The sequence below is a fragment of the Chanodichthys erythropterus genome, chromosome 23 (assembly GCF_024489055.1).
Source record: "Chanodichthys erythropterus isolate Z2021 chromosome 23, ASM2448905v1, whole genome shotgun sequence".
Classification (NCBI taxonomy): Eukaryota; Metazoa; Chordata; class Actinopteri; order Cypriniformes; family Xenocyprididae; genus Chanodichthys; species Chanodichthys erythropterus.
The window spans coordinates 5,073,928-5,090,988 of NC_090243.1; the positions used below are offsets into that span (position 1 = coordinate 5,073,928).

General features: G+C 43.4%; 1 protein-coding gene across 2 annotated transcripts in view; it reads left to right on the plus strand.

The window, feature by feature from the left end:
- sema5a (sema domain, seven thrombospondin repeats (type 1 and type 1-like), transmembrane domain (TM) and short cytoplasmic domain, (semaphorin) 5A) overlaps window positions 1-17,061 on the plus strand; it is a 180,289-nt gene that overhangs the window by 103,246 nt on the left and 59,982 nt on the right. For both annotated transcript variants that reach the window (XM_067377842.1, XM_067377843.1), the window contains exons 9-11: window positions 338-473; window positions 4,708-4,912; window positions 16,470-16,677. In XM_067377842.1, coding sequence (XP_067233943.1) covers window positions 338-473; window positions 4,708-4,912; window positions 16,470-16,677 — 549 coding nt within the window. The remainder of the gene's footprint in view (window positions 1-337; window positions 474-4,707; window positions 4,913-16,469; window positions 16,678-17,061) is intronic.

Below are 17,061 nucleotides of genomic sequence, written 5' to 3' on the forward strand. Positions count from 1 at the left end.
GTCAGCTTATGACCTATTATTTTCAGCAGGACACAATTTTGTGATCTACATAGTCAGCAAAAGGTTATTAATTGCATAGTTTTATGTGTGTGTGAGGTAAAAGTGGACACTATGATTTTAACACTATACATTTGCTATTTTTTCTTCATGTTTTTTGCTTACCTGCTGTTATACTGTATCTCTGGTATTGTGAGATCTGTTTCACAGTCAGCAATGGACAGATCCATTTTTCACATTATGATCCACTATGCTTTAATGGTTGTCAATGAAAAAGTGTTGCATATAAGTGTGTGTGTTTGTGTGTGTGCTGACTGCCTACTTCTGATTCTGTTCTCAGCAACAGCATTGCCGCATCAGCAGTGTGCGCCTTCAATTTGAGCGCTATTACCCAAGTGTTCAGTGGGCCTTTCAAGTACCAGGAGAACTCACGCTCTGCTTGGCTGCCCTACCCCAATCCCAACCCTGACTTCCAGGTAAGCATCCAGCAAATGACAGCCACTTTTACAGACAGCATGCATTCTCTCCATCTACTTTAAAAGTTAAGTGGAACTTTCCACAAATAGGGTACAGAATAGGGCCTGAAATTCTCAAATGATCAATGAAAGGAGGTGCTTAACCTTCAGAGACTGTTTATCATCATCAAGATTTTTAATTTCCATTCATTTAAATATATTTAGACTCTGTTAACAAAATTAGAGAGTGTGATTTTTCATTTTTTTCTTTTTCTAATAGCAAACATTAAATCATGAGTAATTGTTGCAAATTTAAGTTAAGACAGTAAAGACATTTATAATGTTACTAAAGATGAAAAGTAAATGCAGTTATTTTGAACTTTCTATTTATCAAAGAATCATGAAAAAAATGATAATATTACACAAAATATTAAGTAGCACAACTGTTTTCAACATTGATAATGATAAGAAATGTTACTTAAAGGATTAGTTCACTTTAAAATACTCACCCTCAAGCCATCCTAGGTGTATATGACTATCTTCCTTCTGATGAACACAATCTGAGTTATATTAATAAATATCCTGACTCATCTAGTCTTTATAGTGGCAGTGAACAGGACCAACGAATATGAAGCTCAAGAAAGTGCATTCACCCATCATAAACGTATTCCACACAGCTCCGGGGGGTTAATAAGGCCTTCTGAAGTGAAACAATGCATTTGTGTAAGAATTAGTGGTGGGCTTAGATTAATTTTTTTAATCTAGATTAATCTCACCTTAATCTTGGAATTAATCTAGATTAATCTAGATTAAAATTGCTCATTTGGATTCTGCCGAAGACATTCAGAATATGTGTGCTACCCAAATAATGACTAAAAGTAATCCGGCATTTTGTCTGACAAAGCAGTCAGGAGTTAGAAGGAGTTAACCTTGAAAAACTGTGTATATTGACATCTTTCCGCTTTTGAAACAACATTAATTCTCATGTTCATTCATGTTTATTTGATGCTATAAATGGACTCGTAGTAAGAGATGATCGGTTTACGAGCCTCTTGAGCTGAGGCGTTACAGCAATCTATCACGACCATGGTCACGACACAATAAAGAGCAACAAAACAGTTTTTATTGTTTGAATTTCTTAAAAAAAACTACACAGTTTGAAAGCTGGGACTTTGTTTAATATCATAAGTAACCTGCTCTGTCTTGTCTGTCGACGTGTTGTCAGTGTCCTCTTTGCTCCGTGATGTATTTTTCACTGCGTGTGGAGTGACAGCGCCAGGGCTTGTCGGACAAAGCAACAGTAACTAAGGGGGGCGGGTCCTTGCAAAGGGTCAATTCGGCTAGGTATACATCCGTGCTAAACTATCAAGGTGAAAGTCATCATAGCTTGCGTAGTATAGACCCAGCTCCCAACCCAACTTTGAGAATAGATTAACTGCGATATTTTTTTTATCACCCGATAAAAGAGTCTCACGTTAACGCTGATAACGGCCCACCACTAGTAAGAATAATATCCATATTTAACAAGTTATGAAGTAAAATATATAGTTTCCACCAGACCGTCTTCCGTATTCAACTAACGAAAAAAGTGTAACGCCTCTCGCAGTTGAAACCGCTTACGCTACGTCCTACGCCTTCTGCCTTCCAACTTACAAAAAAGTTGAGTATGGAAGGCGGTCTGGTGGAAGCTAGATATGTTACTTTATAACTTGTTAAATATGGATATTTTTCTTACACAAACTCATCGCTTCGCTTCAGAAGGCCTTTATTTGCCCTCTGGAGCCATGTGGAGTACATTTATGATGGATGGATGGATGCACATTCTTGAGCTTTTCTTGAGTTTAACCAATCATACTCATTGGTCCCGTTCACTGCCATTATAAAGCTTGGACACATCAGGATACTTATTAATATAAGTCTGATTGTGTTCATCAGAAAGAAGAAAGTCATATACACCTAGGATGGCTTGAGGGTGAGTAAAGCTTGGGATAATTTTCATTTTAAAGTAAACTAATCCTTTAAGCACCAAATCAACATATTAGAATGATTTCTGAAGGATCATGTGACATTGAAGACTGGAGTAATAATGCTGAAAATTCAACTTGAATATCATAGGAATAAATTACATTTTAAAGAAGAATGCAATTATTTTAAATTATGTTCCACAATAATGTTATTTAAGCTCTATTTTTTATATTTTTGCAGCTTTGGTGGGCATAAGAGACTTTCAAAAACTTCTTACCATTTATGACCTAAAAATAAAGAAAATTATTTTCTTGTCTTCTCACCATGCTGTAGGGGGCACTTTTTGGAGGTCTTAATTTAAAGAAATGTTACTTCTTTTTTTGTTGTTTTTTCTTTGTAATGGGATAAAATCATGAAGTAAAAGAATTGTCACAAACATGTATGGCTTAATATTAAGTTTTGGTCATTAAAATTGTTAATAATTTAAATATTTGTACATGGTTTTGAAAATTGATTGCATATGACTTTAACAGATTATGTCAAAATGATGACTTATGATTTTAATTGTTTAGTACAATTAAGAAGGACTTCTCATCATATTTTAGGAGGTTACTTTATATTTTATATTTTAAAGACTACCTACATTTTATTTTAGTTTAATACCAATAAAAAATGTGGGATTTGTTTCTCTACTGCCAAATAGAACTGTATTTGTGAAGAGTGCCAGGTCTCTTTCTGTTTGGCAACACTCCAGCAGTAAACAACCAAAAGAATAATTGACTTTCTCACCTCAGCTTCCACCTATGTGCGCCCAATTAAAACGAGATGTTGACTGATGTTTTTGGTTTTATTGCCTCATGTTTTCACCTGATTATTCTCAGGAAAAAACAAGAATATGTGAGGTGAATTTTCCTAATTATCCAAAGCCCACAAACACCCAAATCTGGTATTGTTGATGATCGCGAAGAGGAGACGGCTCAAGTCTCTCTCGCGGTCATTAATTTGCCTCCATTTCCATGTCTTTGTAATGCTCATGAATTTATTAATAAAGTTGCCAGCTTATAACATTTTTGGCAGGACAATTGCAACGATAAGAGCTAATAAAGCCTGTATTCATCTCCTGTGGAGTACTGCCAACTTCACAATGAGTGTGAAGTGCATTTAGTTTTAAGACTCTCTTCAGAAATCTAAAGTCATGGTCAAACTCTAGTGATCAGCATGGAAGAATGTAAACATGTCTGAAGTATGAACCTTAAATTGCTGGTAATTGCTTGATAGTTGGAGAGTTAATCTAGGGCAATTAAAAGTGTTTTAAATCAGTGTGAGATCCATGACCAGGCCCAGATGGAGACTTTTTATTTACGTCTCCTATGCTGAATTTGGGTGAAATTATCCGGAATGAATTTAAACATAGTAAATTGTGTTGAAAACCTGTTCGATTACATGCTTCATCTCTAATAACAAACACGCAAGGGCCAGATGCTCTGAATGACGTGTTCAGATTTCTTCAAATCTTCAGAGTTTTCTGTGGAATTGGGTGCAGATTCTATGTGGGCCTTGTAATGACCCCATTAAAATGACTTGACTACCATATCTAAACCATTTAAAAACTTTCTGATCAGCATGGACTTCTTTTGTGGATCAGCTGAATCAGACATTCTCGTCTAGCATATTGAAGCCAATCTCTGTGACCTGATAATTAAGTTTTTGAAGTCCACGTGAGGAGAAAAAAGTCTTTTACTTCATTCTTTTTTCCCTTTGGACCACAAGGATTCATGATCTTCAGGAGTTCCACTTTATGTAGCTTGCTGTGACATCTTCATCAAGCATTTGTCCATGTTGTTGAGACTATATTTACAAGCTTCAAATTTATGGCTTCCAGCATTGGTGGCGCTGTATATTCTGTTCCTGAAAGACCAGCATGCACCCCATTTGAGTAGAATTATGCCTTTGTTGATCTCCAGCTGATTGATGTTGATTATATGTGATCCTGGAGAGAGTGCAGGTTTTGTGAGGCCAGCTAATTTGTTTCTCCATATAAGATCTTATTCAGGGTAGGAAACAATAATTTAGGGAAACAACTGCTTGCCACATTTCTAACTCCTTTTCTATAGATGAAATTATCATGAATTCATACAACAAGCAAAATCATGATACAACAAGCACATACGGTTTCTGTTTGTTATTTGGGTTCTTCAGACCAACAGCTTTTAGTGAATTTTGTAAAATTGTTTTGTATTTCCCCATAGGCTGTTTTCTCATCATCTGTATCTCTCTTGTTCTTTCTCAGTGTGGCACAATAGATTACGGCTCTTATGTGAACTTAACGGAGAGGAATTTGCAGGATGCCCAGAAGTTCATTCTGATGCATGAGGTTGTACAGCCTGTCGTTCCTGTGCCGTACTTCATGGAGGACAATGTGCGCTTCTCCCATGTGGCTGTGGATGTAGTCCAGGGCAAAGACATGCTCTACCACATCATTTATCTAGCAACAGGTATAGTACCACATCACGTCTGTATGGAAAGAAAGAGGAGGTCTATAAGTAGTAACATTTATGTACATGCAATATATTCTAAAATAAGGACCACATTAGATATACCTTATTGATGAAGGTTAATGGAGTTGCAGCACAAGATGTTCTACTAATAGTACACTACTTGCTGCAGAATTGCTAATGCAATCCATTAGTTGTGGCTAATAGGAACAAATTTGGAACAAATATTTTGCAAACATGTGAAAATTATTTCAACTAATTTAATTTCAACAAGCTGATTGCTCACTAAACATATATATATATATATATATATATATGACGTGACGGGTCATTTTCTTGTCCAAAGGCCTTAATAATAATAAAAAACAAAGATATGACGTCCCAAAGTATGTAAGGTATTACAATTAAATTTCTTTTATTGAATCCAAAAGGTTTTAATTATATTTTGCTACATATAAAGGTATTTTGAAGATTTTGAAGTGTCAAAAGGTCATTCGGTTTAACCGTCCAAAGGCCAATACAGCCATTTAATTTGTAATTAAAATATCTTAAAATGTAATAAATGTATATATTTTTATTCATGATTTTATAACATCATATATCAACATAGTGCAAAATAGTATTAAAATTATGTGTAGAAGTCATTGCTTTGTTAAAATGAATTTCATTAAAATGATGTCATTGAGAGTAACAAATATAGAGGGACCATTTTGGATCAAGTCATGCGGTCAATATCATGTGACAGGATGTGATATCATTAAGACACCTGCAGAGGACATGATCGTGAAGCAAATCAACTATTGTAACTCTGTTCCCATTCAGTCGGTCATGTTCGACGTACGTCGGACAGACCGACGAATAGGAATCTCGCTAGAGAGGCCAATCTACTTCGAGTGTAACTAAATGAGCCAATGCACATTGGCATGCAATCATATGCATCAGCTGCTTGCCTCGCAGCGCGGGTATATAATGAGCAGCAGGTGAGTTGCATCTTCAGCTTTTCGCTTCGAGCCAAACCTTCTCAACACTGAAGAAGATAGTTACTGCAAGCACGAGTGTGAAGACAAACGAGTCTGCTCTTCGAGACGTCTCTTGGTTGCGGACAGCGCAGCAGCAGGGCCGATTTCTCCTTTGTTTTTCTTTGCCTTTTTATTTGAGCAAAAGCTGTAATCAGCGTGAAGGCCGTTCTCACGGCTGGTGAAACGGTGCGCCTAGAGCGCTAAAAAGCTGTTATTACAGCTGGTAAGAGAGCGCCTTCAAGGAGAGTGCACACGACAGGCTGCACATTTCCCTGTCTGTGCTGCAGCGGTCTTTCCCCTGCGTGCTTCAGCACCTAAAAGAGTCAGTCCTTGAAAGAGCTTACACGAGTAGTTCGCGTCGTTTTAAAGATGTCGTTCTACTTGTGTGTTTCTGGATGCGGTCGTTACCTGGCGCCTCGGGATGGTCACCAGCGCTGTATCGCGTGCTTGGGCTTAAGGCACGCTGAGGCGGCGTTTGTGGACGAGTCATGTACCCATTGTGGGAAGATGACCGTCGCAGAGCTGCGGTCGAGACTCCACTTTCTGCAAAGGGGTGGAGTCCCGGTCCCGACGCCTCGTTCCAATCCTCCTCAGAGGGTTGCTTTGGGCGACGGGGCTGGTGACTTGAGGATCACGGTGAGCGTGTTTCCTTCGGGGAACCAACCCCCTAGGAACCCTCACCCCTCTTGCGCTCCGCAGCCAGTAGAGCTGCCGGGGGAACGCGGTGGACCACCCCAGAGGTGTGTACCATCCGTATCCTTCGGAGCTCCCCAAGACGACCGGATGTCGATCGCTGCATCGGAGGGTTCGCCTGACGCTTCTGGGGATGATGATTCGGCGCAGCTGCCTCCCTCGGGAGTGACGACTGTGCCCGATTCAGAACCGGAAATGATGGCTATGCTTTCCCGGGCCGCCAACAGGGTCGGGCTCATGTGGAACCCTCCACCGTGTCCCGAACCCTCGAGGTTGGATGATTGGTATCTCGGGGTGGCAAGGGCTGGTTCTCAGCCCCCCACCCCAGTGCCTTTCTTCCCGGAGGTGCATGAAGAGCTCACTGGCACGTGGACGGCACCTTTTACTGCCCGAAGCCGTGTCAGTGGGTCCTCCTCCCTCACCACCCTTGATGGTGGAGCGGCTAAGGGTTATACGCGCATACCCCCTGTGGAACGGGCCGTTGCTATGCAACTGTGCCCTAACTCCACCTGGGGGAGCCGTCTCTCCCTTCCCGGGCCTGTAAGTACTCGTCGGATCTTACCGGCAAGGCTTATCAGGCCTGTGGGGAAGCCGCTTCCGCCTTACACGCCATGGCTTTGTTGCAGGTCCATCAGGCCAAGGCACTGAAGGACCTGCACGAGGGTGGTCACGATCCGCAAGTTCTACAAGAACTTCGTGCCGCGACGGACCTCGCGCTTCGAGCGACGAAGGTTACGGCGCGGTCAGTGGGTCGTGCGATGTCCACCATGGTGGTCCAGGAACGCCATCTCTGGCTGTGTCTTGCGGACATGAGGGATACCGACAAAGTCAGGTTTCTTAATTCCCCCGTGTCCCAGACCGGCCTCTTTGGCGACGCGGTCGAGAACTTTGCCCAACAGTTCTCGGCTGTACAAAAGCAGTCAGAGGCCATCAGTCACATCCTGCCGAGGCGGTCAGCTGCTGCACCTCCACCGCCGGCGGCACCTCAGACTGCCCGTCGCCGAGGGCGCCCCCCTGCAGCCGCCCCCGCTCCGACGCCCCAGCAGCAGCAGCCTCCATCCAAGCGGCGTCGTGGAGCCGGTCGCGGGCGGGAGGCCCAGCCCGTCCAGCCACCCCCTAAGAAGAAGGGTGGCAAGGCCAAGTCCAAGCGGCCCTAGGACGGGCGACCCGGAGATGGACGGGACTGCTCTTCAGGAGGTGGTGACCGCACCGCTCCTTCCCCCGGAGGAGGGCCGGGTGGAGAATCTTTTGTTTCCCCTTTTTGTTCCGCCGGGGGATTAATTTGTTCCCCAAATTTTCAATAAAAGAGCAGTTTCCTCTATCTCCGGGTCCGAAGAGGGCTCGGAGAGCAGTGGGAGGGCTAGAACCTCACCACTCTCATCCACCTCTTCTGTCGCCAGCGGACAGCAGCGAGCAGCAGGTAGGCAAAACCTCGACTGCTCCCTCTGTCCACCCGTGGAAGCAGGTAAGTGTTGCACAGCACACTGTGACCCCGCTTCGGGCCGCCTCACACAGAGAGCCTCCCGGGCCGCGTCCCTGCGTTCCACCTCGCTGCCCCGCGGCGGGTACGCCGGTGGTCCCCTTGGTGCCGCTTGCGCGGTCTCTGGGAGCCTGGCTAGCGCTCCCCAGTCCGTCTCGCTGGCTCCTTCGGACCATCAGGCTCGGCTATGCGATTCAGTTCGCCCGGCGCCCCCCCAAGTTCAGGGGCATCCTCTTCACTACATTGAAAGATGCCGATGCCCCTGTTCTGCGTGCGGAGATCGCAGTCCTACTGGCGAAGGACGTGATAGAGCCGGTCCCTCCAGCCGATTTGAGGTCGGGGTTTTACAGCCCCTACTTCATTGTACCCAAGAAAAGCGGCGGGTTTCGACCGATCTTGGACCTGCGAGTTTTGAATCGGAGCCTTCACAAGCTACCGTTCAAAATGCTCACACAGAAACGCATTTTCGAGTGCATCCGTCCCCGAGATTGGTTTGCAGCGATCGACCTGAAGGACGCGTACTTCCATGTTTCGATTCTTCCGCGACACAGGCCATTCCTGAGATTCGCGTTCGAAGGTCGAGCATATCAGTACAGAGTCCTACCCTTCGGGCTGGCCCTGTCTCCCCGCGTCTTCACGAAAGTCATGGAGGGAGCCCTTGTTCCCATGAGAGAACAGGGTGTTCGCATTCTCAACTATCTAGACGACTGGCTCATTCTAGCACAGTCTCGGGATCAGTTGTGCGAACACAGGGACTTGGTGCTCAGTCACCTCAGCCAGTTGGGGCTTCAGGTCAACTGGGAAAAGAGCAAACTCGCCCCAGTGCAGAGGATCTCTTTTCTCAGTATGGAGTTGGATTCGGTCGAACAGATAGCACGCCTCACAGAGGAACGTGCTCGGTCGGTGTTGAACTGCCTGAATTTGTTCAACGGCAGGACAGCGGTCCCACTGAAGTTCTTTCAGAGGCTCCTGGGGCATATGGCGGCTGCAGCGGCTGTAACACCGCTCGGTCTGCTTCATATGAGACCGCTTCAGCACTGGCTTCACGGCCGAGTCCCGAGATGGGCGTGGCAGCGCGGCACGTTCCGGGTGCCAATCACTCAGGAGTGCCGCCGAACCTTCAGTCCGTGGTCGGACCCCTTGTTTCTTCGGGCAGGAGTCCCCCTAGAACAAGTGTCCCGGTATGCTGTGGTTTTCACAGATGCTTCTGCCACCGGCTGGGGTGCCACGTACAACGGGCATGCAGTCTCAGGGGTTTGGACGGGACCCCATCTGCATTGGCACATCAATTGCCTCGAGTTGCTGGCAGTACGCCTTGCTCTGAGCCGCCTCAAAGGCCTGCTTCAGGGCAAGCATGTACTGGTCCGTACGGACAACACTGCGACCGTTGCGTACATCAACCGTCAAGGTGGTCTACGCTCCCGTTGCATGTCGCAACTCGCCCGCCATCTCCTCCTGTGGAGTCGGAAGCATCTGAGGTCGCTTCGCGCCATTCATGTCCCCGGTGTGCTCAACCGTGTGGCCGACGAGCTATCACGAGCTGCGCTGCCAGGAGAGTGGCGACTCCACCCCCAGGTGGTTCAGCTGATCTGGAGAGAGTTCGGAGAGGCTCAGGTAGACCTGTTTGCCTCACCAGAAACCTCCCACTGCCAGTTGTTTTACTCTCTGACCGAGGGGACACTCGGGACAGATGCACTGGCTCACAGCTGGCCCCGGGGCCTGCGCAAATATGCGTTTCCCCCAGTGAGCCTACTTGCACAGACCCTGTGCAAAGTCAGGGAGGACGAGGAGCAGGTCTTGTTAGTTGCGCCTTACTGGCCCAACCGGACCTGGTTCCCAGAACTCTCACTCCTCGCGACAGCCCCTCCCTGGCCCATCCCTCTGAGGAAGGACCTCCTCTCTCAGAGACGGGGCACTCTTTGGCACCCGCGTCCAGACCTCTGGAAACTCCATGTCTGGTCCCTGGACGGGACGCGGAGGTTCTAGGTGACTTACCCCCTGAGGTACTTAACACCATCACTTCGGCACGTGCACTGTCTACGAGACGTGCTTACGCCTCGAAGTGGAACCTGTTCGTCGAGTGGTGTTCTTCTCGCCGAGAAGACCCCCGAAGATGCTCGATCGGAGTCGTGCTTTCCTTCTTGCAGCAAGGGTTGGAGCGTAGGCTGTCCCCCTCCACCCTCAAAGTCCATACTGCTGCCATATCCGCTTACCACGACCACATAGATGGCAAATCTGTTGGTCAGCACGACCTGGTCATCAGGTTCCTTAGGGGGGCGAGACGGTTAAATCCTCCTCGTCCCCCCTCCATACCCTCTTGGGACCTTACTCTGGTGCTCAGAGCACTCCAGATTGCTCCCTTTGAGCCTTTGCTGTCAGCAGACTTAAAGATTCTCTCTATGAAGACTTTGCTGCTGGTGGCATTGGCTTCCATCAAGAGTGTAGGGGACCTGCAGTCATTTGCAGTCGAATCGTGCCTAGAGTTTGGGCCGGGTGACAGCCACGTGGTACTGAGACCCCGGCCTGGCTACGTGCCCAAGGTTCCTACCACTCCCTTCAGGGACCAGGTAGTGAGCCTGCAAGCGCTGCCCTCGGAGGAGGCAGACCCAGCCCTGGCTTTGCTCTGTCCAGTTCGCGCCTTGCGACTGTACTTAGACAGAACTCGAAGCTTCAGGACCTCAGACCAGCTCTTTGTCTGTTACGGAGGCCAGCAGAAGGGAAAGGCTGTCTCCAAGCAGAGGATGGCCCACTGGATAGTGGATGCCATCGCCCTGGCTTACCAAGCTCAGGGCGTGCCCTGCCCGCTCAGGTTGCATGCCCACTCCACGAGAGGTGTGGCATCCTCCTGGGCGCTGGCTCGTGGCGCCTCGCTAACAGACATTTGTAGAGCTGCGGGCTGGGCGACACCTAACACGTTCGCTAGATACTATAGCCTTCGTGTCGAGCCGGTCTCCTCCCGTGTTCTCGCCTCAGGTCAGAGGCACGGAGAGGCCCCGGCTTAGTGTCGGCTTGCTGCGCTACATGCGCATTCTATTCTCCAGAGAGTCCCTACGGGCAGACCCTGTTGACTCCTCCGGTTACCCTTCGGCAGCCGACGTGGCGGAGCGTCTGGCGCCAGGCCTATACTCCGTTGTATCCTTGAGAACCGGATTTAGGCTGGGTTCCATATGTGTGACCTTATGGGGATCCCATATGGCTTCTTCCACGGCTGCTCCTAAACGAAGCCCGTGTCTTTCGCAGCGTTCCTTATCGCATGTAAGGCTACGCTTCCCAGCGTTATCCAATTGTCGCACTGAGTGGGTTTTGGGAACAACAGTGATCGACCCTCTCTGCGTGAGCCTGGTCCCACCGTCCTTAGGCAAGGGGGTTCAGGTGGCTCACGACAGAGCGCTGGAAGAGGGCAGCTCCTGTGGCGCTTTGGTAGGGATTCCTATTCGTCGGTCTGTCCGACGTACGTCGAACGTGACCGACTGAATGGGAACGTCTCGGTTACATAGGTAACCCTCGTTCCCTGAAGGAGGGAACGGAGACGTACGTCTCGTCGCCACAGGCGTTGTCCTGCTGATGCTGCCGCCTGCTGGGTTCGGCTCCTCAGCGAAAACCTGAAGATGCAACGCACCTGCTGCTCATTATATACCCGCGCTGCGAGGCAAGTAGCTGATGCATATGATTGCATGCCAATGTGCATTGGCTCGTTTAGTTACACTCGAAGTAGATTGGCCTCTCTAGCGAGATTCCTATTCGTCGGTCTGTCCGACGTACGTCTACGTTCCCTCCTTCAGGGAACGAGGGTTACCTATGTAACCGAGATTTGAAAAATTAATGTTTTCACTTGCTCCTATGCATGTCCTGAAACATCAGATCATTTGGTACAACTGCTATAAAACATGGAAAATGTTGTAATATTTTAAAAACTTGTACTAAATATAAAATGTTTGATTGTCCTTTTACTGGCTGGCTAGCTAGCAAGCTAACTAGCTAGCTAGCTAGATATCAGCCTGTTAGCATTGTTTAATATTGTCATTCGGTATAACCAAATGTGTCGGTAAAACCAAAATTTTGGTTAAACCAAATTACCTTTTTGAAATTTTGTCCATCTTGTAAAAAACAGTGTCAATTGATTATAAAAAAAAAACACATAATCTCATTGTTAACATTTAATAAAACCTGAAAATTAATTATATCTCCATTATGTTTTTTTTTTACACTTTTAAAAACCTTATTCGTCAATGTCCCATATATATATATATATATATATATATATATATATATATATATATATATATATATATATATATATATATATATATATATATATATATGCAAGGGAGGTTGCTTAAATTTCAGCTTTGTCATCAGGAATAAATTACATTTTAAAATATATTAAAATGCAAAAACAGAGCTATATTACTGTTTTACTGTGTTTTATCTAATAAATGCAGGGTTGATCCGCATAAGAGACTTTCATTACTGACCCCAAACTTTTGAAAATATATAGATAAGTTTGTTATTCCATTCACAAACAAGAATATGAATAGTGGATAGTTAAAAGAACAGATCTGAGGCAAAAATAAAAACAAATAAATAAATAAAAAATTCTGAAATGAACATTAAAGCTTGTAATATGAAAGTAGTCAGAAAATCCCAGGTGGCCGACTACTCATTAAACCCAGCTTATTAGAATGTTACTTTTACCATCAAAACTTTGTCGAGTGAAGACTTCTGCATTGCCATGAGGAAGGCACAGGGGAAAACTGACTCTAGTAATTGGTGGTCCACTTGAATCAATGGTCTTTGAAGCAAGCAACAGTTGGTCACCAGGCTGAATAAAGGCATTCGACACGTAGCAGCGATGAAACATCAAAGGCAGCATGTGCTTACATAAGAAAAAAATGTACTGTAAGCTGTCATTTGCTATCCAGATGCAGACCAGAGCCCTAGAAAGCTCCAAGCCTCTCTGCTCTGGCCTGTTCACTGCTGAAGCACACTGAACCTCTAGTTACCTGTCAACAGAAATTAAATTACAGGGAGACACTTGTTGTTAAGAACTGTGTTAAATAAACACTTGTTAAAGGAAAGGAGACACTTGCTAAATTGTACAACATAAACACACAGGACAGTCAGGGTTTAAAAGCTGTATGCTAATTGGGCAAGCAGCGCGTCTTTGATTTTATTTCTGGAATACACCAACTGTTTTCGATTATTGGCAGGAGTCAAAGCCTCATGCTGATTCGACAGCATTCACATTGTCTGTCTGGTCTGATAAGGAGGGAATAAATGAATGGAATAGCAAAAAAAGAAAGAAGGAAGTAAAGGAATCATTCACCCAAAAAATGACATTATCAAAATGTCATGTCATTTCAAACCTGTATGACTTTATTCCTTTGTGGAAAAAAAAAAAAGAAAATTTCAATGGCCTTTTTTTTCATCTTTCCATTTTTCAAAGTAGTCCATATGCCTATGGAACCCCTAAAGGGACATGGTGATGGGAAAGAAAATAAAAATGAGATAGGAGGAAAAATTATGTTACTGCTTTTGTGTTCTCTCGCAAATGTTTTGCATTTGTGTTTGCCTGCAATATGTTTCTTTTTTGTTTTGCGATGAAATACATACATAGGCGCCGATCCCGTGCTCGGGGGCTGGAGCACCCACGGAAATGGTTGAGCACCCACGGAAAAATATGAGATATTCTCCACTGATTTTAACTTATATAAAAAATTGATTGAATCTTTTAGACACGATCCATGTTTTATAGTTTATTTAAGGCCGTTTCTATGGCGATATTTTAATCCAAACGTCGAGAGAGTTTCCAAGTGATGCGCGAGCACAAATGGCTCTGCTCTCGATCAGATACATGCGCGCGCTCAAACTCAAACACTTTTTGCATCAGATATCAGCGAGAGCATGATTTGCGACAACACTCGTGAAAAGAATGTGCTTTTGGGTCGAAATTGTCATCTTGCTGCACGGATATAATGCAAATAAAACATCCAGTTTATGTTGATTTGAGTTAAATAAGAAGCGAACTGGTGCTGAAACGAGTTATTTTTTGAAATCGTGCCGAGGCACCCACTGGCAGAAACATAAATCGCCGCCTATGAATACATATATTATATTATATTAAAAGTCCCTTTCAATTTAAAAGTCTCTTGCGACTGACTCATTCACTCATTCAGTTTGCTGCCATCTAATGGCGTAATAATGTAATGTAGCAATGATTAAATATGAGTCACATATTTCAGGTCTAAACAACTACATTCTCGCATAAGCATCTTTAAAAACTGGAGTTCGTGGTACAACAAGTGTAGTATTTGTAAAAAAAAAAATACGGTGGATTTGCTCAGCCGCCATGACAGCTTCTAGCAGAGTGATACAAACGGTGAAAAGGTAGGAGTGCTGTTATCACTAGAATATCGCACGACTCTCAGCCAATCAGATTCGAGAACCAGAAAGAATTTATTATATTAATTTTATTATATTATATTATATTATATTATATTATATTAATTATATTATATTATTATATTATATTATATTATATTATATTATATTATATTATATTATATTATATTATATTATATTATATTATATTATATTATATTATATTATATTATATTATATTATATTAATTACTCCCATCTCGTATTTTTTCTATCACCATGTCCCTTTAGGGGTTTAGTACATGCCACATATTCCAAGTCTTCGAACGTTTGTTAATGGAATCAGCCAATTTATTAAAAAGATATGACTCAAAAGAAAGATTCATTCATGAAATGGACATCGCTACTTATCTCTTGAACACACCAAAGTTCAATATAAACATTTTCAGTCAATAATGACTTTAAATTCAGTCCGTTCCAGTGTTATTTTAGTATGATTTATATACTATTATAGTATTTATTAATATTTTAAATGAACTTTAACATTTTAATTTTGTTTTTAGTAATTTTGGAATGTGCTTTCGTCACTTTATTAGTTTAGTCTACTTTTAATATATCTATTCAGCTTTAATCTATATTTATACCAGTTTTAGTTTTAGTACTTTTAGTACAACTTCAACTAAACATTATTTATATCAGTTAGTTGTCAAAGCAACATTTCTAATTAAAGTTTTTCATCTAATATTTGTATCTTGTTTTATTTCAGCTTTATTTATTTATTCGTATCTATTTATTGCTATATATGTGCTTCTAGCTGATAGAGAAAACGATTTTTAATAGTTTTAGGTTTAGTTAACAATAACAACACTGGTCTGTTTCTCACACAAACATCTCAAATGACTTTAAAAGACTTGGATTATTGCGCACACTTTTATGATATGTAAATGGTGATTCTTGCAAGCTTCATTATCCATTTATTGTAGTTAAATGTAAAATAGCAACCAGCACAATTCATCAAAATCTCTCCTTTTGTGTTCCATGAAAGAAAGTCATACACATTTGGAACAACTTGAGGATGAGAAAATTATGACAGAGTTTTGATTTCTGGGTGAATTAATTTTTTTAACAGCTCAAAATCGCAGTCACTTGCCATGGACTTCAGGATAATGACGTGCACTCAAGATCAAAATATTTCAGAGGCACTATAAGATAAATCTTCTGGTATGGCAAACATTCCTTTATGTGCAATGTTTATAGTGTTAGCCTCAGTTCAATTCATACCAGACAATAATAGCTTGAAGTGTGAGGAACGTAGCTGTAATTTTCACAGTTGAATGGAATGAAATAGTGCACTGTGAAGCCTGTTTTGACAAGGGCAGGGACCTAATCAGTGGCTCTTGTTGTACAGTATCTAAAAGTTCATTGCACCACACATTGTATGGCTCCTATAAACCATCTGACAGACAGCTTTGGCATGAACAGAAGAAAAACAGCAACTACTCCAAGGATAAAATAGATATTATATAGCTTATCGAACCAATCCAGTTCACTTTTTCTGACATTATGAGACCAATGAATGTCCTCCATGGACTCCTCAGCCACACAGACCACATGTTCTGGAGAGGGATGTGTAACTTGTGAAATGGTGATACGGCTGATAATTCCGTCCTCCTTTTGACTGCACACAGGCCACCCTTTGGAGAAGATAATGAATCATCTCTAGAGAGTAGTCCGCCCTGTTTGCCCTTTCTGATCCAAATATTACATCCAAATTTAAGTTGACAGCCCAGGTGGCAGACTAGTACTTCATAGAATTTTCATGTGATTGAAGAGGTCTGAGGTCATTCTCCACTGCTGCTTCTCTGACATCATTTCCTTCCAATCTCACAGGGTCATCAGAGATGCCCCGCTTGATCACCTAAACTTTTTTTCCCTTCTCTCTTACATTCTCCCTAACACACTTGTTCTCAAATTTCTCTTTCTAGATTATGGCACCATTAAGAAGGTCCTCTCCCCGCTGAACCAGACCATGGGCAGCTGTTTGCTGGATGAGATTGAGCTTTTCCCTCTGAAGAAGAGGCAGCCAATCCGCAGCCTGCTTATACTTCACAGCCGCAGTGAGCTATTTGTTGGAGTCAGAGACCAGGTCATCAAAATCCCCCTGATGCGCTGCAACTTCCACAAGTCTAGAGAGTAAGTACTACTGCTTCTCAGCAGACAGATGTACAACATCTCAAAGCAGAAATTCATAACTACTTTATTAAAGGAACCATTCACCCAAAAATGTACTCATCCTCGTGTCTTTCAAAAAACTACTTTTTTTCTCTTTGGAATAAAAGTGCTGCCCAGCACTTTTTTCATATGAATTTATAATATAGTGAACAAGTCATATGGAAATGGATGTTTTTTTGTCCTTTTTGGAGCTTGACAGATCCTGCTTCCACTTTGATTATACCCTTTCATCAAAACATATTAACTTCGTCGGCACCAATAGCCTTGTGGGCAGCGTGGCGAAATATAGCGCCGTTGCGCTTCGGGCGACCTGAGTTCGAGTCCCGGCCATAGGCTGTAAAAAAA